Source organism: the organism of the source record quoted next, unplaced genomic scaffold, assembly GCF_019419815.1.
Source record: "Pyrus x bretschneideri cultivar Hongxiangsu unplaced genomic scaffold, Pyrus_bretschneideri_v1 Contig5, whole genome shotgun sequence".
NCBI lineage: Eukaryota > Viridiplantae > Streptophyta > Magnoliopsida > Rosales > Rosaceae > Pyrus > Pyrus x bretschneideri.
Window position 1 is genome coordinate 4,678,943 of NW_025999787.1, and position 23,878 is coordinate 4,702,820.

Genomic DNA, 23,878 nt, shown 5'->3' on the forward strand with positions numbered 1-23,878 from the left:
ATTATTACTATTTCTTTTACTAACACATAATTTTATTCTGTTGTTGGATTATGAATAACGGTTTATTGTAATGATAAAAAATAATTATATTTATATATCCTGATACAAGGTTGATTCTTACCGATTTTTTCTTTCCCTCACAATTAATTGTTTAATCCATAACGCTATCGCTCAACTAAAAAAATATATCAAATAAGATTTAGAAATGTGACATGTTGATCGTATTTTGGAAAGTGTACACCAAAGATGTAGTGTACGTTGCCCAAAAGTAAAATGTAATGCATAAATCACGTACGTGGCAGGCAGAGAAGCAGAGTATAAATAAAAGCCGGGTGCGTTTATCAAAAGCTAGAGGAGCGAAGCGGGCAAAAAAATTCATCAAACACACAACTGGAGAAAAACGTAAAACCAACAACTGTAGCCGGGGAGGTGCTGCAGACGCTGTGCCATTACATTCTCTCTCTCCGTCTCCGATACGATCTCCGGCCACCGCCGTAAGTTCCAAACCATAGAATCTCCGCAATGCCCTTCGTGTTTTTTGAATTTTTTGATTCCCAAATTTATTGATCGTTAAACGAAGAAGAATGTGAATTTTAATTCGTGTTCAGTTTTTTTTTTTACATTTTTTTCCTTTTCATTAGGCTCGTATGCTGCAATAGAATTTTTTTGTTTAATCGAACGTTGGGATATGAATTAATTTTGATATTTATATAAGTAAATTATGGGTTTGATGAAGAATGTGATATGAGGAATGAGAAGTGAGCAGGGTTAAATTATTAAATTGATTTGGTTGTGATTGTTTATGTTAACTTTAGGAGTGAAAGTTTGGAGATTTTTAGTTTGATAGAAGATTGTGGGGTTGAAGAAGAATGCAATATTGGCCTGAGAAGTTGCTGAATCAATTGAGGTTTTTTTGGGAGTGTGAGCTTTGAGTTGAGTCTCAGACACAACACCAATAATGGGCACTGTACACCGCAGGTACGTGCGTATTAACATGATGATCCCGAATACCGATGCTTCCTGAAGATTGTTACATTAACTCTCTGTTCATCATTAGTCTTGTTTTTTTTAATTTGTTTGATTTTTTTGAATTTTTCAGTGGGGTTAAAAAATCAAATGACAGTGCCAGGCTTATTTTCACTACAATTTTGGGAGTTATCTTTGGATTTTTTATTGGTGTATCATTACCGATGGTTTCTCTAAGCAAGGTAATTCCCCTTCATCTGTATGTGGCTATATAGAATTTGGACTTGTATATGTATGTGATTTGTTTTGAATTTCACAGATTAGGTTACCTTCAAGCCTTATAACATCTCTTGATGTAGCCTTCACCCAACTACGTAGACCTAGTACTCCTTCCCCTTCAAACAAGAGTCTTGAAGATGAAGGATCAGAGGGTGTCCCTAAGGTACTTATTGTGCTCCATCTCTGAATATGTGCATTTTCTTGTTGATTTTATTACTGTTGTTTGTATAAGATATTTTATAATTGTGGCAATTCAATATTAAATTTGGTGACGGAATCCGTGTGTTTGCTTAATATTGTCGATAATCCTACAATAAGCAGTTCCGAAACTGTTTAGGCCGATGCTGCAAATATTCATCTATGCCCAATTTTTCATGGCTGCGTATTTAGGATTATATTTTGTCTTTTTATAAATAAGATGTATCCTTATGATTGTCTTTGCACTGTCATGTTGTAATAGTTGTCTGACCAAATACACTTCGTCCTGATATTCTTCGTGGACTTTGTGATCCTAAGTACATACATTGAGTTTGACTATTAGGTGACTGATTTTGGGTTACGAAATCCTTTCTTTTCTTATTATTCTTGTAGGTAAGACTCTTCTTCATTGTTGAGCAGTAGAAACCTTGAAGACATCAAAACAACACATTTTGAACTATGCTGGAACAATAGAATCGATAGAGAGTATGATACAATAATAGGCAAATTTCCAAAAACATGGGTAAAAAGACAGCAATAGAAGTAGTATATACTAAATTTATTTATCTTTAAATAAAAGGTTAAATCAATAGCACACCTATTGATTTCTTGTTCTTATATCATGTTCATTTTCATCACCCCCAAAAAAACAAACATAAGATATAAGAACCCATATCTATCTTTTATCTGTCACACTAGTGAGGAAAAGAGGAAGAATGGCTCCCTGTGGCTCTAAAATCATATTTTAAAACCACGATCATACCTTATTTTGATTAGAATTACAAGATGACATATGATGTACCCTGATCATATCCACTGCATATCAGTTCAGACAAATAATGGGTGGTGGCCTCACAGGAGTATGTGCATCTGTGGTGAATCTATCTTATTGACAATGCTTATCTCGGCCTGACTGCGACCCAAGATAGAAGTTTAGGATAAAAGAACGACTACAGTCTTCTCTTTCCCAGAACTCTAGCATTTGTGGCATTTTCCATTTGATGTGGTTGCATGTTGCTACATGCATGTACTGTAGCCTGGGATTCCAGATCGCCATGGTCATAAGCATTTATTCATAGTGCTAATTTTTCACCCATAATTCATGTCCATTACATTCCAAGTAATAGTCCTTTCATATTGTTTTGTTAATTTTCTGACAGATATATGTTCCAACAAACCCACGTGGTGCGGAAACACTACCCCCAGGAATTATTGTTCCTCAATCTGATCTTTATATCCGGAGATTGTGGGGTGAACCCAGTGAGGTATGATGTCTGTGATATCTGATATCATAGTGGAAGTAGCTGTATATTTTAATTTTCAAAACATTCTTATTTTTATTATTTATGATGTATTCACATGTCTGAATGAATTAGGATTCAAGGGTTTGGTTTAAGTAGAAAGGGCAGATTATGGAGATGGATATTGGAAGGAAAGATTGGTTGGAGGCATATGGTGGAAATTTCTTGTCAAGCTTTGTTTGTATGCATACATATAATAGTTTGTATGTGGATATATCTGTGTGTGATCTTGCAGTAGTAGTCCTACTCTTACACTCCATCTTGGAGGCCATTATGAATTGTGCATGTTGCTTAATAATTTTGGTCTGAAAAATGCTTTTAATTGACAATCTTGAACTCTGCAGGATCTGAAAGTAACGCCAAAGTATTTGGTATCATTTACTGTTGGTATAAATCAGAAAATGAATATTGATGCAGCCGTTAAAAAGGTTGAAAAATGTGCTATCCCCTTTCTTTTTTTCTCTGTATTTATTGATTTGATTTTCAAGAATACTGAGGTTTGGTCTTACATTTGGTAGTTCTCCGAGAACTTCACAATATTGCTTTTTCACTATGATGGCCGGACTAGCGAGTGGGAAGAGTTTGAGTGGTCAAAGAGGGCAATTCATGTTAGTGTGAAGAGACAAGCAAAATGGTAAGTCTCAATGGTGCTTTGCAAAAATCTCATTATGTGACTTTTTTCAATTAACAAGCTTTTCAAAATTTAAACTAGTTGCAGTCTTTTTTCTTATTGCATTGTCATTTAGGAATTGATCTTTTGCGGCCAGTTGTCATACTTTCCATTGTTTTGCAGGTGGTATGCAAAGAGATTTTTGCATCCTGATGTCGTGGCAGCTTATGAATATATTTTCATTTGGGATGAAGATTTGGGAGTAGAACATTTCAATGCAGAGAAGTACGTTTTTTTTTAACAATCATGGTTTCTGGTCCTACTTTATCCATTCATGTTTTCTTCTCATTCCCCTTTACCTTATTCTCCAATTGATGTTCCGCATGATTACCAGGTATATACAGTTGGTCAAGAAATATGGTTTGGAGATCTCTCAACCGGGTCTTGAGCCCAATGATGGACTGACATGGGAGATGACAAAGAGGAGAGGTGACAGAGAAGTTCACAAGTACTCTCTTTCTCCTCTTTCACTCAACGCCCATTGCCCCTTATACACTGACACTGAAATCATCATGCAGCAATAAATGTGCCATGTATTGGAAGTTATTTCCACATTTCCTTATGTCTGGATTGATAAACAGGGATACAGAAGAAAAACCAGGCTGGTGTAGTGACCCACATCTTCCTCCTTGTGCTGCGTATGATCTCTCTCTCTCTCTCTCTCTCATGTACCATGAGCATGCTTGTGTGTGGACATGTATGTTGTTGTGAGCATGCATATGGTTCTAACTGTCTAAGATTGTGTAAGTTTGCCTGTTCTCAAACAATGTGCAAATATCTTGGGTGCTTCTAGAAAAAAATTTAAATTAACATGGTCAATTTTTAACATGAGCTGTATTCAATCTAAGTTTACTAAGTTGTTCAGAGTGTGTGCTTGTTAGTATGGTTATGCTTTTCGCAAGATTGAATAAACAACTTTAGGTTGAAGGCAGATTCAGTAACTGGAAAAGGAGGAAATTTGTTTTCCTTTAGTTCTGTCTCAAGCTATAGTCAGAATGATTCTAACAGTTTCACACTTCCATCTGGGTGTTCAGATTTGTGGAAATAATGGCCCCCGTCTTTTCACGGGAAGCTTGGCGTTGCGCATGGCATATGATCCAAGTATGGTGTACAGTTGTAATTTCTGGCTCATCTATTCATACGTAGTCAGTTACAAGATCTTGCAGATCATACGATCTTCTCTTTTGAACGATCGTTTTATCTTTTCAAGGATTCCCTGCAACTGATAATGAAATGAGTTGTTGTGTACTTGTAGAATGATTTAGTGCATGGATGGGGATTGGATTTTGCTCTCAGAAGATGTGTAGAGGTTAGCAGATTTTGCATTTTATTGCTCCTCTCTTTGTATTATCTTTTTATGGTTTTTGCAGCTATGTTATTTGCTTATATTGCTGGTTATGTTTCAATTGCTCACTTCCAAAACGTGCATTTGATGATGCCTGCTAGCTCACAGTTCCATTTAATTGTCTTTTGCCCCTCTCCATTTTCACTAGCTGAAAAATACTTAAAAGGAAAAGACAAACTTTGTTTAGCCTTTAGTGATAGTCTCCCTTCTTTCCCTTGAAAGTTCAAAGGTTAGCTTTCATTTAGTATCTGCAGAGGATTTCCTTAAAACGAAGAAATAACGTAATGAGACTAAGGTGGCAATTGTTGTCAAAAGACTCAAAACCAAGGAACTTGAAAATGAGTGACAACTGTATACCAGTCTAAATGATAACTAACTAAATGCTTAAAGTACAAGTATGAAATATTAGTCAACAGGATTATGCCTAACCTCTTTTTTGTCTCTCCAGCCTGCTCATGAAAAGATTGGTGTAGTTGATTCACAGTGGATTGTTCATCAAGTAATTCCTTCTCTTGGGGGCCAGGTAAGTGATCATTGGTATCGTTTCTAGATAGATAATCCATATGTATAGGCACATTTATATCCATATCGTACATGGACTATGACCAAAACAAAAATCATACATAGATGTCTCTGTCCTGTATAGGGGTATAGTAAAAGTAAGCAAGGGATGTATCTTGATTTGGTTAGGTTTAGAATATTATATGAAAATTGAAAGGGTTGATATCTGGTTAATCTTTATCTCATACAAGAATAGAAATAGGTGTTGACGGGGAAGCATAATAGTTTTGTGCTTTTGATGCGATGGCTTGTCTGATGTGAGATTATTCTCAATAAGTTTTCTATTTTTAAGTTGTTAACAAGGCAATTCTCTACCTTTGAAAGACCATTAGCACAAGGTGGAGGTTATCATATCATTTTGTAGCTACATGTTTTCTTGTAGTCGTGAAATTATGTCAAACACTTGTCTTATTGCTGTAATAAAAGAACCTGTTTATCTTGATCCTTCTTAAATCATCATCAATTTTCAGGGAAATCAGGAGGATGGAAAAGCTCCATGGGAAGGGGTACGTGATATGGTAAAATAAGATCCTATTATATACGTCCTACGCTTTTTCTCTTTTTTCTTTTTACCTTTATATAAGTTTAGCCGCGTTTTTTATTATTTGCAGTAGATTTTTTCATATGGTTACGACCATGTAGACTATAACAGCCCATGATTTTATTGGCTTCCATTCGATATATTTACTGGAGTAGTAAATTAACCCTTTCTTCATACTTTATTCTGCCTCCAAATCGTTGCTAGTTGCATTCATAATTGTTGGGGAAAAACTGCATAGAACTTTTGTGATTGTGACTGACTTACTTTTCTTTGGCTGGTTCCTGATGCAGGTGAGAACAAGGTGCAAAAATGAGTGGGCTGAATTCCAGGCTCGCCTCCTCGGCGCAGACCAGGCATACCTTGCTAAGAAAGGAAAGGGGTAAATATATGTTTATCCCGTTAAACAAAAGCCTCCACCCCCACCCGACCCCCATGCATCCCCCGTCTCGTTTTGTACATGTTTTCACTCGGCCACAAAGGGGGTGTGTTGAAGAGTCCAAATTCCTACTGTAATACTTTCTCCCTTTGCTGAGATGTATCTTAAACGTTGTTAGTTTATAAGAGGAGAGAAATTTAGCCTGCCTGAGATCGATAGAGTCGAGTTTCTGCCTTGTTCTTTTTCACCAAGGTATAGAAATTTTACCTTACCAGTTTCTTTCACCAAGGGAATTGTGGTCTGCGAAGGGAGTTGGATTCCAATTTTGTATGGATTCTGGAGTTAAACTATTTATATAAAATGCAGCGCATCAATGCCATCGATGAGAACCTGGTGTTGAAGATCTAAATCATTATTTCAGATGTTTACGTATTTAGTATTAGTTTGGAGATCAAAATGTTTAAGCTTTAGTCGGGGCGGGTGGGCGGTTTTGGTTGCAACTGTCCTTTCTCCTTGGGGAGAGGGTTGGTGTCTTGCTTATGATTGCTGACGAAGAGCTAATCTTGCCTAATCTCTCTATAAAAAAAAATTAAAAAAAAAAATTTAAGCTTTTGGTTAAACCAAATGATTTATTAAAATCGATTTTAAGGTCGAACTAGCGATTAAGAACTCTAATTTTGAGTGCAAATTGAAAGTGAAGTGTAAAACTTTAAAAATTAGCTACAATACGTCAACTTATGAAACTCCGAGTAAATTTAATTGGAAACAAAAAGTAGTATCGCCATCAAAAAATTTGTTTGCGGAACCTAATAAACGATTAAAAAAAATTAGGAAACTAAATCTTAATCCTTGGATAACTTGAAGTTTATCGTAAGATTATAAAAATTAATTTTAGCCTGTTGAGCCTATATCTATGTATTCCACATTAACATGTTATATTTTTCGATAACTTTAAAATTACGAGAAAATGCTCTCACATTATGAGTGGAATGATTTGATGACGTGTGAGTGGGGAAAAAAAGGTGGGGCTTAAACTTTTTATCTTTCAAGAAGATTGAAATTTAAAATAAATCTGGTGTTAAATTATATATTGATTATAATCCTTGAAGTTTTCTTAATTCAAAATAATTAATGTGCATTTTATTTAATGTCTTCCATTAAATATTTAAATTTATTAACATACAAATTTTAATTTATTTTTTGACCAAAAAAGAGTTTTTTAATTTATTAATTTTATTTAACATTCTTCAAACTTGAAAGACTCAATTAATGTACCTAAATGTTAGTACCGAAATGTATTATATTGAACTAATGTATTTAAATGCTAGACTAAAATATATGCACCGAAATGTTTGTACCGAAATGTATTATATTGAATTAAAGGAAAACTAACCAAAATGGCTTAAAAACCATATTGTAAGTTTATTTAATAAAAAAGACAAAGCCCACTGTTATATCAGCCCAACTTAAATGGCTCAACCTAAATAACAAGTTGGTTGTCAATTTTGCCCCTAACGGTATTAGGTTAACTTACGTTAATTAATCGTTAGTTTAGTTATTTTGAAATTAGCACAACCGATTAGAACAGTTTTGTTTTTGCGTTGCAGAGTTCTTCAATCTGCAAATTTTGAGAGTCGATTTTTGTGAACTGGGCGAAGGTTTTGAGAGTCAATTTTTTTTAAATCCTGATTTTTTTTGTTGTTCGTTTAGGTCTTTCGAAGTAAGAATTATTCTTCAATTGAAGGTTCTTAGATTTTATTTTTTGTTCCTGAAACTGAATGTTCTCAGATTTTTTTTTTTTGGATTCATGATTTTCGTTGTCGTTCATTGTTTTACTGGAGTTTTGTAATTGATCGTCGTTCTTCATAGTTTCGTTGTTTGGAGGTAATTGGGATTGCATCACAGGTTTTGAGATTCTAGTTTTATAGTGTTTTGAGTTTTTGAATTGGCTGATATATTTTGTCTTAATTTGTGTTCAAATTACAATATATCAGGTAGTTAATTCCTTTTCTTTTTTTTTTTTTAATTTTCAATTTTGATCGTACTATTTTGAAGAATTTGCAATTAAGTTTTGATTTGTTCATCACGCTGTATGTGTTTAATTTTTCATAAATAGTGGATGTAGTTCTATGTTTTAGAAATATTGTTAGTTTTTGGTTTATTTTATATGAATATGATTTTCTAAAACAATTATTATTTTGTTTTACAAATATTGGTTTTAGTTTTGCAACAAATTATTAAATAGTTTTTGTTGTGTTTTATATTTTTTTTCGTTGTTTTTTTTGTACTCTGCATATAATATTTTGCGTACTGATTTGTAATTGTTTATTTTTTTCGTTCATTAGTTATGGAGAATTGTAAACTAGCTCAATTTACATATGGTGGTTTATCCATTGTTAGTTCTATTTCATCATCTTCTACATTCGATCAGATTTGTATTGATATTTGTTCTAGGTTTAAGGGTTTGAGACTTGGTTGGTTTGAGTTGCGATATGCTTTGAATGAAGATCCTACTTGTCTCCTAGATTGTGATGCCGATGTCAGGAATATGTTGAAGGTTCTTGATGTTGTTAGAAAATCCATCATAGAAATATTGGTTATTGATAAGTGTGATGGTTCTATAGTTCAGTTACCTATGGAAAGCTTATCTTCATCTTGTCGTACATCAAACTCTACGATTGTTGTTAGTGAAAAATATCATTTAGGGAAGTATGGTTCTCATGATATGTATAATTATATGTCATGTGAATTGAATGGTTATATAAAATCTGAGAGGCAAGTTTTTAGGGGAGGCTGTGTTGAATTTCGAGATAGGTTGAAGAAGTTTTTTGTTGAATGAGGTTTTGAATTGAAGTATTTGAAGAATGATAAGAATCGCATTAGTGCTGAGTGTTCTATGAAGAAATCTGATAGTTGTCTTTGGCGTGTGTATGCATCCAAGTGTGATATTAATAACTTTTTCGTCATTCGGAAGTTGCATAATGTGCATACATGCAAAGGTATGATTTGAAAGAAGAAAAACAAAGTTATTGGATAACAGTTTGTTGCTTCTCTCATCAAGGACAAGGTTTGATCAAATCCTCTTATTAAACTACTAGAGATCATTTCAAACTTAAAACAGTTTTATGGATTGGATATTGATTATGTTACGCATACTTTGGCAAAGAGATGACAATTTTTGAACTAAATGGTGCTGATGTTGATGCTTATAAGTTCTTGACTTGGTATGTTGAATCTGCCAGTTCAAGCAATCCCAATTTTGTGTTTAAGCTCGAAGTTGCACCGGAAACCATTATATTTATTCATTTGTTTATTGTTTACAAGGGAACACTTCTATCTTGCTGTGCAAAAAATAGGAACGACGGTGAGTTAATACTTTCTGAATTTACATTCAATATTATCTTTTTCTTTACTTTTTTTCTTTTTTTTTTTTTTTTTTTTTTGTTTGTATTTTTGTTGTGCAAAAGCTTTTCATAAATAGTCGAAGCACAATTATACGAAATAGTGCCATGACATTTATACTAGTAGTTATATCACATTTTGATTAGTAGTTGACAATTGACTTTATTTATTTCTTTTTTTGTGCACATATATTTGATTTTATTGTTAAATAAAGGAAAAAAAAGTTGCAAATATACTTCAAACACAGTTTAAGAAAAGTTTAATTGGATTTCAGAAGTAGTTTATATTTTGATAGTACATTTTCCTTTTTTGTTTTGCAGAGATTTTTGAGGTTGCTTATGATATTATTGATTAAGAAACGATAGCAAATTGGAGATGGTTCTTGTCAATATCATCTGGTATTTTGAGGCCTCAAGGGAGGGTGATCACATTTATGTCGGATAGACATGATGGTATTTTGAAAAGCTTTCGAGAATTCTTTCCCGATTCTACACATTCCAAAGGCTGTTGGCGAGGGACTAAAGAACAAAATGATGAATCTGTTGGCAAATTGTGCGTGCGCATGTACTCCATCTAAGTTTGATGATTGCACGGCATAATTCAAGGATAATGGGCAAAGGCATGTAAAGAAATTTTTGTCTTATTTGCCGAAAGAGAACTATGCTATTGCCCATTTTCTTGGTAAAAGATGGGGATCAATGAACAATGCACTTTCAGAATCTTTTAACGTCATGGTGTTGAATAGTCATTGCATGCCACTTATGGATCTTCTTAAAAACATTAGAGTATGGCTGAGAAGAGAATATTTGGTAAGAATATTCATATGATTTTGTGTCCAAAGAAAAAAAATGAGATGAAGTTGCTATTGAAGGAGGGCATGGATTAGAGGATTAGTTGTTCTGATGAGGATGTTTTTGAAGTTAGAGGATGGAATGGAATCGGTTTGTTTTTTGTTTGGACGATAGGACATGCTCTTGTGTGCAATGGCAGCATAATGGTTTTCCATATTCTCATGCATTGCAAGTGTTGTAACATGATAGTCATGATGTATACAACTATGTTGATGATTACTAGAAAGCAAGCTTTTATCGACAAACATATCAGTTTCAGATGCATCCATTTTCAAATTTGCATAAGCCGAATGTTGATACTATCATAAATGGTGTGAGGCCCCCAATTATGAAAATTCCATATGGAAGACCAAAAAAAAGTAGGCTTAAATCTGCTGGTGAAATCAGCGGGACTAAGAAGACCGTCACTTGTAGCAGGTGTGGATGTTCAGGACATAACAAGGTTTTATGTAAAGTTGTTATTCAAGATAGCTGATCTTTTGAGAGATAAGAGTTTATTGGTGATATGTAACGGATTTTCATTTTGGAGACTGTTTATTTTTGTTTTGAATTGATGTTTTGGAGGATGTCATTCTGGTTTTAGAACTTTGTTCGATTATTTCCGGTTTTTACGAAAATAGCGTGTTGAGTTTCATAAACAATTAATACATAGGCATGTTTATGGCTTTTGTGGTTTCAATATTTGTTTACTATTTCGTTTAGTTTTGAAATTAGTTGATAGTTATGTGCAATGGCTTTAACTTTATAAGTTTATAGTATGTAATAGGAGGTTTATTTGATTTTGATGAAACAGATTTTTGAAAAGGGAGATGTAGAAATAGCGATACTTATTTTTTGACAAAATACTGTCGATAATTTCAGAAATAGTTGTTATTTTTTACAAAATAGTGTCGATAATTTCAGAAATAGTTCCTATGGATGTAGAAATAGGGATACTTATTTTTAGAAAGAAAAAAAAGTGAATGTTTATGGCTTTAACATCTTATTAATGTTATTTTGCTATATATAATTTTAGCCATTTTGTGGTTCAGCATACATTTATACAAAGCAAGCTGCATGAAAGTTTAGATTATGAAATGTATATGAAACCACAATAACTCTAAACTTGAACAATATGTAGTACATGTGAAACCACATTAAATATAAAATTGTAGAATTTGTAATATATGTGAAGCCATATGAAACTGAACCTGTAGAATTTGTAATATATGTGAAACCATTTTAAACCTAAGTTGTACTTTTAAGAAGTAAATGCACATCAAAATTACATATAATCCATATTCTGAATTACTTTTAAGAAATTGTCTTCTGGCATTTTTTGAAGCAAAATCATCAATTATATCACCATACTCCAAGTCTTCAATCTCATCATTTTCAATAAATAAGATTGCTAATCCATTTAGCCTATCTTGAGTCATAGTGGTTTGCAAGTAAGATTTTAATAATTTCAATTTTGAAAAACTTCTTTCTGCAGATGTCACGGTCATAGGTACAATTAATAGTACACGATAAGCAATCAAGATATTAGGACACATGTCAGTTTCTTTTACAAAGTTTGCTATTTCCATGGATGACCAAGGGTTATTAGAGATAAATGCTTCTTCAGATAACATCATTTGCAAAACCTGTAATTCGGAACATAAGTCGGCTCCATCTACATCCACGGTATTTCCATGTTTCAAATGTGCTTCAAGATTCATACAATTTTCTTTTAACTCTTGATCATCCAATGAAATTAAATTTGGTGCATCAAACAAGAAGTCAAAAATAGATTCAAAATACTTTAACTGTTCAAACCTGTGTTTCAGTTGAGAAAAAACAATATCCATTATAACAAGAAAATAATATGTTCTAAATGATTCTTCAGCAGACTGTTGTTCCCTCTCATTACCACCAACTTCATCATGATGTCTTTTTCTAGGTCTATGACATTTAGTTTGAAAAGCATGATCAATTTCCGAATCATGTGCAATTTCTTTAGCATCACTCATGGCAGAAGCAAAACCAGTTTCTCTATAGTTTTCGAAAAATGTAACGAGTGCTTCCAATGCCTTTACAGCAACATCAAGATGCAGGTCTGCAGATTGTAATTTTGTGCTCACCATGTTAATCTTCAACAAAATGTCATACCAAATAACCAAACTTAATACAAAATCAAAACTTAAAAGTTCTAGTGCTTAACATCATGCATCCCTACTCAATTGGGGATTTTCAGTAATTTCCACCAACTTAAACAAATCATTTATAACCTGGGCTACTTGGGACTTAATTGCTTTAACACTTTCAATGTGACTTTCCCATGGAGTAGTTGACAATGACTTCAATGTTAAACCATCAATATGTTCAAGCAAAATATTCCAACGCTTTGTAGAGTTGGAAAATACCGTATATATGCATTGACACGCTCCAAAAAAATATTTTGCTTTAAGACATGCACTTGCCATATCACAAACTATTAAATTAAGACAATAAGAACCACATGACATGTAAAAGGCTCTGGGATTTATGTCTAGCAATCTTTTCTGGACACCTTGATGTTTCCCTCTCATGTTAGATCCATTATCATAACCTTGTCCCCTCACATCATCAATATCAAGAGACTTTAGGACATCTTGCAACTCATTAAAGTCTTTGTCCTGATGTATCTTCCACACTTAAAAACTCCATGAAATACTCTCTTATATTTATTGGCCTACTTGACAAGTCAACATATCTCAAAATTAAAGTCATCTGTTCCATATGACTTGCACCAGGAGTACAATCAAGAATGACAGAAAAAAAAATTTGGCTTCTTTTACTTTTTAAATGATTGCGGTTTTGACTTTTGAAGCTAAAGTAGCTATCAACTCATTTTGGATTTTATGGCTCAAATAGTGATGATGAATCTCTTTATTCTCAATGAGTCGAAAATGCTCTTGCATTATTGGATCAAACTCTGCAATCATTTCAAGTAAACCTAAGAAATTGCTATTAAAGTGTTCATAAGATCTTTCATTTGTTCTACGAATTGCTCAATTACGGATGGCAAGACATTTCACAACAGCAATAAATATAAGCATCACTTGTTTCCAATGATTTGTCTCTTTCTTGATTCGCATTTGAAATTCTTTGTCAATTGTTTGATTTTTTGTCAATCTACTTTTCAACTCAACCCAAGTTCTCAAACTAATGAGATGCTCTTTACTCTTTTCATGTTGGTCAAGCTTCTCACCAAGATGTCTCCAATCACTAATTCCATCTTTTGCGAACTCACTTTTTGAGGCAATTGTTTTAAACAATTTACAACAAAAGCAAAAGGCTTTATCCAACTCTTTTGAGTACACGAGCCATTTCCTATCATAAATTTCACCCGTTCATAATTTTCGATCATAGTAGTGTGAGGAAAATTTTCTAGAGAGTTTGTCCTTAGGATAAGTGAGATTAGTTTCTCGAATTGGTCCCTCTTCTACAAGTAAGTCTCTCATTTCTGCATTAAGACCATCCCAAACTATTGGATCATAAATGTTTAAATGGAAAATGGGTTCAGGGGATTCAATATTTTCTTCTACACCAATATGATCATCATCAACATTTAAATCCACATCACCACCATTTTCATGATCTTGAGACTCATCACCAACATTTTCCTCTAAATCATCACCATTTTCTTGGTCATGAGACTCGTCATTAACATCTTTCTCCACATAACCACCAATTTTATCATCATGAGACTCCCCAACAACATTTTGTGACTCTTCGCCAACTTCATTTTCTCTCAAATTTTCAACCGACTCATTCTTTGTAAAAAAAAATTGATTAAGAGATCCTCTTAAACTTTCGGCAATTTCGTTATCCTTTGCTTTTTTTTTTTTTTTCCTTTTCATATTACCAGAGAGTTGTTTCCTAAAAGACATGGCTTTGATAATTTGTTTGCAAAAATTACCTATACATGATATAACAAAAATTTCCTAGTAAAATTATCATCAACAATTCAAAAATTACCTACACATGATAATCAAGAATTCAAGTCATCAACAATAACAATTCTATACATCAATTATCATATAATTCTATGTCACTTGCAAAATTTATATTAAATTATGAATTAATAATTCAAATTTAAAAATTAGTTTACCTCAAAACTCAAAAGGGTTGGTGAATGCAAGGACCTGTGGTTGAGAAGAACAAGGACCTGTGGCTTATGGTTGTCGGATTTGTTGTGCACAAGTCTTGTAGCTTTCAATATCTATTGTTAAGGTGCTGTCACTCTTGAAGTCCTTGTATATTGTTTGAATCTTGTCTTACTGTAAAAAGGAAAGAAATAAAATGTTTTGTATGAAACAATTTGTTTTCATTTGAAATTTAGTACATAAAATGGATTATTTAAGGTTTTGTTCTTACCACTTGCAAAGCATGGTCAAAATATTGGTCTCTGCCTCCTTCAATCCTTGGTGGTTTTGAATTGTAATGAATCATTGTTCATTTTTGAATGTCCCAAACTATCAAGGTGAAGTGGAAGTAGTGCTTCATCGGGATAAATACTTTGCCAACCTTGTCCACATTTTCTTCCAATATTGTCACCAATGACTCACTGTCACTCACTGCAAACTCGTATTTAATCTTGTTTTGATTTTTTTTTTTTTGGGTGACCATATTCGAATCCTGGATCAAGATTCTGTTTGTGATCATTCTTGGCACGTACATTTCGGATCAATGTTTTTGTCTTTTCCTTTCTTTCAGTGACAGATTGTTTTCCTTCATTTACATCATTCTAAACATGCTCCGCTATTGGTATAATTGGTGTTGTCGTCGATGTTTTCAACTTCCATTTTAGCCCCATTTGACATTGGTTCCATTTCAGCCGCATTTGATTAAGATTCTTGTAACATCTTTTTCAAGCTCCCAATATGTTTCAAATAGTCACTGATCTTCAAATTATTTGCATTGGTCTTCGTCTGCATCTTTAACATTTCGGTGTCAAGTGCATTGCAATTCTTCTTATTAATCTCTACTATTCGGAGAAGCTTTTCAACTTTACTATTCAGCATTTTGATCATTTGGCCAAGTATCAAGCATTCTCTATTTGATTCATCCATTGGTTGCGCCATCATTTCCTTGAAGGTTATATACCTTTTCTCAGCAATGCTGTTAGCTTTCTTGAACTCATCGAACAACTCTTCACTCATAACTGTATCAATACCAATGATGTGTTTTTGGAAAGTGGCATTGAGCTTGATAATTTCATCAGCAAAGAGTTTGTTGAATTCTCTTTGGGCTTCATTGATGCTAATAGTATCTAGTTCATCAGTTTGCTCTGTGTGCTTGTTCACATTTTGATCATTTCCTTCTTCGTTTTCAAATTGAACCTCATCAATTTTGGCATCAGTTGTCTTGCAGTTCTTTGCTCTCATTCTATGCCATTTTGCCTTTAAAGATTGTCCTTGTGGTTGAGCAGAATGAATTTCAAAACTAGCCTGCACACAATAACATTACATATTTTGTTAATTTTCACAAAATGTCCAATATTTTTTTTTCTGAAAATTGAGCACACTTTTTAATACACACTATTTTAGAAAATAACCAACACTGTTTATGAAATGTACACACTATTTATGATAATAACCAACACTATTTATGAAATTAATATTGAATACTTTAAGAATATAATATAATGTAATATACATATATATATATATACACGACTGTTTAACAGATGATGGAATTGGGTCATTGACCCAACAATCACAAATAGTGCACCTTTTCTGTTTTTGCGAAAAGACATGATGCATTCCAAACAGATGCATTTTTCTCTTGTATCAGACATATCTATAAAACATTGCTGCAATGTTCAGTTGTATCTCGTGGTGAGAGGACACATCCAAAACCAAAAGATATGTCTAAAAGGTGCACTTCTCTCTATTTATATTGGTAATATTAGTAGAAGAAATTCATTCAGAAATTTGTTATCTACACAATTTCTTTGCTCTCTCTTATCTCTCCATCACATTCATACAATTTCTTTCTAGTTATTTCTAAGGGAATACAATTCCGTTTTGCTAATCGAATATTCCATACTTTGTTGTATCCTGGAAGTGACTTGCCAAAAACCTTTTAACAAACTCATTCGAGTGGGGGCAAATAACACTTTAAGGAAACGATTCAAGTCGTACCTCAAAGTCATCATTCGGATTATTCTCCATAATTATAAATTTACTCTAATAATTAACCATCACTGTTTATGAAATATACACATTATTTTTGAAATTAACTAAGACTGTTTATTAAGTAGACACTTTATTTATGGTACTACAACATAATTATTCAAACTATTTATGAATAAACACATAATAAGCCACGATTATTTATGGAAAAGTATGACAGACACATTGAATGAACCATTTTTTTGTAGTATAAGTTAATTGTTTATAAATGTTATTTGGTCATATATGATAGTTTTTTGTTTGGATATTGTTTTGTACCTGTTGTGGTATGTCCTCTCTGTCTGATTCATCTTCTTGAGTATCAGGTTGCTTTCTTTTATTCGCCTTTTTTTTTGTCATCGTTTCTCTGTAGATTCTTCATGTGGCTGTTCAGAATGAATGGCATCTTTAATCTACAAACAGTCACATTAGATAAGTGTCATTTTATATGATAAGTAATTATTTTTGTGTTGGAAAATATTATTTTCAAAGTGAAATATATTGATTATTGGTGACACTACTACAATATAGGCTATCATCGGCGGACCAAAAACCGACAAGAAATCCGATTTATGTCAGAAATTTAGCAAAAAATCCGACATAAAACAATGTAATGTCAGATTGAAATAGCGACACCATTGCTAGCATCACTAAAGGGCTTTAGTGTCAGTTTGTTCGCTTAATCCGCCACTAAGCAGCGTCAGTTAAAAGTGACATCAGATAACAATTAAATAAATAAAAATGCAAACTAGTGATGGTCTTAACCGACACCACCATTGTTAATAATAATGAAAATATTTCAAAATATGTCTCTGCATTCGTTTTCAATTAATTCGTTTTCAATGAATTGCCAATCGACATCTCTTCCATGAAGTACTGCACTGTCGACTTGTCCACTAAAAATACATTTGAAAGAAGAAGCCAAAATAAATATCAAAATTTGAAGAATTTGTACACAGAAATTGCACAAGGGAAAAGCAAAAGGACTCACAATTTGGATCTTCTGCCATGAGCTGCTTCTAATCTAATGACTCGACGGTCTGCAATTTTGGGATCGTGTTCCTATTGGACTCAATCCTTTGCTTACTCGCCGAACCGCCCTCCGTCATACTTTCCTCCTTGGCCTCGCCTTCAATACGAGATGACACCGTTTTCGTATCTTCCACGACTCCCCCGACGCTCCCAATGACAGTCATCTGCCTCAACTCAGCGACCCCGCGCAAATTCTGAAACTTGAGATCGACGACCTCCGTCGTGATCGGCATGAGCACAGTCTGGGCTCTGTTGAATTTGAAACAGCGATTGCTGCTGCTGCTGTTGTGGCTGCGAAGAATGAGCAAAGAAGAAGCTGCTTTGCTGAAGGGGATGTATTCTCTTCCTTTATATATAGAATTTTGTGCGGGAGTCTACTGGAGTGGTGTGAAAATTTCAAAATGTTCAAAATTTTGCAAAAGTTTAGTGACTCGCATTTTTAAAATTTTTTAACTTAAGTATATATGAATTTGGTAGGTAACAAAACAACACTGGGTTAAAATATTTAAAAATATTATTAGTGTCGGAAACAACCGACATCGGGTTTCAAAATATTTAAAAAAACTAAAATCTATGTCGCTCAGAACCAACGCAGGCTTTAAAATATTTAAAAACAATAATTAGTGTCGGCTAGAAGCAACGCCCATAGGTTATGTCGCTTAAAAGCGATACCGTTTTATTTAAAGCGACACCAGTATTTAAAAATTATTAAAATGTATGTCTGTTATAAGTGACATTAAATGTTTACATCGGTTAAAAATGAAATAGACAGTTTATGACGTTTACAAGCAACAGTAAATCCGACGTCATGTTCAGTAGGTGTTGCAAATGTCTTATCCGCCACTATATAATATTAAACTGACACCACCCACTAACACTATAAGGCCCTTTTGCAGTAGTGTGATTAACTTGATTTGTTCCACTGAGATATCCTTGATTGCTTTGTAGATCATGCTTGTATCCCATCTTGTGATCACCAGAATCATATTTTCTCGTCCTTCTATTGTCTCCACTAGATTTGTGTGAAGACATATCCAGTACTATATGAATTAAGTAAGTGATGTTAGTTTGTGCAAAACCTTGTAAGAAACAATTCATGTTATATTCATTAACTATGTTGGTTACTTACCAAAACAAGGATGGTCCATCCATTAGTGGTTGGTTATTCTCCTTCCTCCATTTTTTTCTTATTTGCTTTTCCAAGCATCTTGAACAGATAATCTCTTATTCCTTTGGCCCAAATGTGCTTGTTTATTTGCTGCAAGTTCGTACAGATTTTGAGGAAACTCCAGGTGATGTAGGTTCCAAAGTTTGTAAACAATAGTGATTGAACAAGGTGTTCGCATATGAGTGAAGCAATATCTTGTGTGCCCTCAGGTGTTTCGTCTAGAATTGCTTTCTCATATGCCTCTGCAAGATGCTTCTTCTTGACTACCTTGACATATGTGAAGTACTTTTTGATAAAGCGGTCATCATCACCAAATTTGGTTAATTTGTCTGTATTCGGTAGATCGATTCCTTCGTTGTTCAATCCGAAGATTTGGACAACATCATTGCTGAAAATCTTATGTGCTTTATGATGCCCAAATTTGAACTTTTGGGCTATTGGATTGTAGCAGTTAATGATTTTGATCAAGTCCATGTCAGATTTCCTCTTTCTGTCTGACGTAATCAAAGTCCCATCCATGTAAGTCTTTATTAGAGTCCGAAATGGCGTCCTTTCTAGTGCAATACAGACATCTTGATGCCATTGTACCATAGGATTGTAGACTTTCATTGCTTCTGCAAACCCGATCATGTTGCATCTATACTGGAGGTATTCCTTCTTCTGGTTGGCTTCTTTTTTCTTTGTTTTATCCTTCTTTGCAGGTTTTTTCGTTGTTTTAATCTTCAACAATGGAAATTGTTGGGATACTATTTATTGAACTATATGTAATAGAGTGCCTAGCAAATCTGTGATTACAACACCTTTTGAATTACAGTACAAAAGAAAACCAAGTCTACAACACCTTCGAATTTGGGGTTGTAGGGCTAAGGCAAGGGTATATAACCCTCAAGAAAGGAAACTAGATCCTAAGACAGTAAGATGCTACTTTGTGGGATATCCTCAAGGAACAAAAGGTTACAGGTTCTATTGTCCTAACCACTCCATGAGATTTGTCAAAACTGGAAAGGTGAAATTTATAGAAAAATGATCGATGGAAGCAACAAGCAATGAAATTGAATTTGAATAGCAAAATGAAGAAATTGCAACTGATTCATTGCATCATATTACACCAAGTGAAGACAACCATTTAACCTTGGACCATGTTGCTCTAGTCACAAATGATGGTGTACACAAAATTCAAATAAATGTGAATAATGATGCAGTGAACGACCAAGTGATACATGATGATGCAAATAATGCACTGCAAACACAAAACCAAGCTGTAGAAGGAATTATGGACCAAGTTGCACCTGCACTCAAAAAGTCAACAAGACTGAGAAAACCTGTGATCTCAGATGATTTTGTTGTGTATTTAAATGAGGCTAACATTGACATTGGGGAACCATCAACTTACAAAGAAGCAGTGAACAGTGTACAACAAGTACAATGGCTAAAGGCTATGGAATCAGAATTTGAGTCAATGCAGAAGAATGAAGTTTGGGAACTTGCAGTTTTGCCAGAAGGATCCAAGCCGAATGGATGTAAATGGGTATACAAAACAAAGAAAGACTTAAAAGTAAATATAGAGAGACTAAAAGCCAAGCTTGTAGCTAAGGGGTATACTCAACAAGAAGGAGTGGACTATAATGAAACATTCTCACCAGTTTCCACCAAAGACTCCTTCAGGTTTGTAATGGCTTTAGTTGCTCACTATGATTTATTTGTTCATCAAATGGATGTCAAAATAGCTTTTTCAAATGGCAAACTTGAGGAAAAGATATATATGCGACAACCTGAAGTATTTATCAAAGAAGGAGAAAGGGAGTTAGTCTGCAAACTTAAGAAATCCATATATGGATTAAAGCAGGCATCTAGACAATGGTATCTAAAATTTGATGAAGTTATGCAATCACATGGTTTTATTGAAAATTCTGAAGTTACATGCATTTATGTCAAGTCTAGTGGGAGACATTTCATCATCTTAGTACTTTATGTAGATGATATATTAATTGTAGGCACTGATTTGAGTTTGTTGCAAGAGATAAAAATCTTGTTGAGTGAGAACTTTGAGATGAAGGACATGGGAAAAGCTTCATATGTCCTTGGAATTGAAATTACACGTGACAGGAAAAAAGGTCTACTTGGTCTTTCGCAAAAGGGTTACATTGACAAGATTCTGAAAAGATTTAATATGTCAAACTGCAATGGAAGTAAAGTGCCAGTTACTAAGGGAGATAAATTAAGCAAAGAACAATCTCCAAAAACTAACATTGAGAAGAAAGAAATGGATGACAAGCCATATGCCTTAGTGATCGGTAGCTTAATGTATGCGCAGGTATGCACTAGACTTAATATATCTTTTGTGTTGAGCTTATTAGGGAGGTATCAGTCAAATCCGAGACAAGCACATTAGATTGCAGCCAAAAAGGTAATGAGATACTTGCAGAAAACCAAAGACTATAAGCTGGTTTATGGGAAGGGCACAGACTTAGAAATAGTTGGTTATTGTGACTCAGATTTTGCAAGATGTCAAGATTCATTGAAATCAATATCAAGCTACATATTCATGATGGCAGGAGTGCTATTTCTTGGAAAAGCATGAAGCAAAAGAACATAGCAACGTCCACAATGATGGCTTAATACATGGCATGTTTTGAAGCTACTTCACAAGCTGTGTGGATTGGCAAATTCATAGAAATGATGAATGTGCTGAGAATTGTTGCTAGACCGATGCAAATCTTTTGTGACAACACTGCAGCTGTTTTCTACTCCAAGAATAATAAGAGGTCTTCAGGGAACAAACACATGCATATCAAGTACAGACTCATCAGAGAGAAGATCAAACAAGGTTTTGTCAAGGTTAGCTACATTGACACTGCATCAATGCTTGCGGATCCCTTGAATAAAGCATTACCAGTTGCAACTTTTAAGTAGCATGTAAAGAATATGGGTTTAATTGCATATCTCGATATGCTGAGTTAGTGGGAGTAGATGTTATTAGTCAGTTTTTGCACTAAATAAGTGAGTTGTTTTTTCACAAGGATTCTATGGATTGTAGTTTTGTTACTAGAAGATTTTGAATTCATAAGCATGTTTTCTGATTAAGTGTTCACATAAGGTAATATATATACATGCACATAGGTAGATAATATTTGCATTATGTGATTTTACCATACATGTTTTAAATCACAGGAAGGATGCGATCACTTATTGAGTAACACATACTTGTATCGACAAGTTTACAGGTTTGTTTAAAGCATAAAGTGTAATCGCATGGTTACAATAAAGAGGATCTAAGATGATATAGGGAAAGACAAAATTACAATTATGAATTCATCTCTCGATCATAATTAGATGGTGCTTTTGATGTAGTTAAAACATTCAACATGTGTGATTATGAAGATTATGAGTTATGATTACTTTACAATCTTGTTAGTTCCATGTTGAATAGGTTATCTGACATGACCATTAAAGTTATATTAGTCTCTAATCTAAGACAAAACATGAGCATTACATTTCATAGACCAAGTGGGAGAATGTTGGACTTGTCGACATAAATCAACCTTGATATGGTCTACTACATGTAATAGGAATGTATCATTAGAGAATAATATATGTTGTGATTTGATTACCCAAAAGATATCAATCCTATATATTATGAGTCTTATATAGGAAATAGGATTGATGAAATCCTTATATGATTATGATTATGCTATATTACTTGGAGGCCAAGAAAGTAGATTTTATGTTTCCTTTATGGATGGAACTTAAAGTTTTTGGCCTATATATATACCGGTCCTTATGAACCCTAAAAACACACGACAACAGCTTCCCATAGAGCATTGTGTTAAAGTTAGGAATTCAAAGAAGGCTTGGTACTATTTTCTCTCGGTGCGAGTTGTTTCCATGGCTACTACAGGTAATACATCATGTTAGAGTTCTTTCACGTTTACATACTATTATCATGCATGCAGTATTTTAGTTATATAACCTCAATAAGATAACATTCAAAAGATAAATCAACCCCAAAACTGGCATGCAAGTCAGATGATGAATTTCCCAAGACAAGAAGGATTCTTTCCTAGTTTCTCTCATTGATTATTTAGGAATTTGTTTTCTTTTAGGATAGTTTCTACCAGACTTTTTAGGGTTTTATTAGAATAAATAGAAGGCCCTAGGCTATCTTAAAGGGGGAACGAAATAAAGGGAGGTCATCCAAAGTGAAGGAAAAAGCTTAGTGTGCTCTTACCATTCTTTTCCGGGTTTTATCATTTCCATGACTTCTTTTGTGATTTTATTATGACTATGTGTAACTAAACTACTTTTCTAAGGTTTATGATGAAGCCATGACATGATTATTTCCGAAGTATCTTGTTGATTGTTATCTTATTACATGCCATGTTTAGTTCTTAATCTTTGTGCTTAATCTATTCTAGTTTCGAACGTTCTTGTGACTGGCCATCATTGTGAACCTGTTTCTAGATAATTAGATAAATCTAAGAGGATGACCAATCAATTAGGTTTATTGGAACTAAATTAAGAAAAGTAGACAAACTAGTGAGGATGACCAATATCAAACTAGTCCAATTTGGTTGAGATAATTCTTCAATGCTTAATGGATTTTTATGTGTTTAACTGTCTGCCTAACTAATAGGATATAGTTGTCACGTATAGACACAATAGTTGATGCCTGATCATGAATTGATTCATATTTTAGAAAGAACAATCTTAAATATTGGCATGATAATTGGAGAGTAATCAGCTTGAAGAAAAGGAAATAGGATTGTTATTGGTGGATTTATGACCTTAGACTTTCATCATATTAATTTCTTTTAAACTGTCATTCATTGTATGTTTTCATTATTCATATTTCTGGTTTAATTTTAAGTTGGAGTTTTTTATTATTTTTCGAAATCAATTCACCAATCATTTGTTTCCTAGTTGAGTTAACTTTCGTGTGATCAGCTAGTTGAATTGGTATTAAAAGCAATCCCTGTGGGATCGACCTCGTATTTGCATATATTTCTACA

The 23,878-nt window shown here is 33.7% G+C and overlaps 1 protein-coding gene across 2 annotated transcripts; it reads left to right on the plus strand.

Annotated features, from left to right (window-relative positions):
- The first annotated feature begins 342 nt into the window (after positions 1–342).
- Positions 343–6,614, plus strand: LOC103941267. Of its 2 annotated transcripts, none has more exons than XM_048569045.1 (15): positions 343–494; positions 816–978; positions 1,100–1,208; positions 1,286–1,408; positions 2,604–2,708; positions 3,089–3,172; positions 3,263–3,378; positions 3,538–3,639; positions 3,749–3,862; positions 3,996–4,052; positions 4,449–4,515; positions 4,670–4,723; positions 5,208–5,282; positions 5,791–5,838; positions 6,152–6,614. In XM_048569045.1, the coding sequence occupies exons 2-15, from the start codon at positions 959–961 to the stop codon at positions 6,242–6,244; spliced, it is 1,167 nt and encodes a 388-aa protein (XP_048425002.1). In that variant the 5' UTR covers positions 343–494; positions 816–958; the 3' UTR covers positions 6,245–6,614. The 2 variants fall into 2 exon arrangements, with proteins under 2 accessions (XP_048425002.1, XP_048425003.1); XM_048569046.1 differs by having other exon boundaries at positions 5,791–5,826.
- The last annotated feature ends 17,264 nt before the right edge of the window (positions 6,615–23,878 follow it).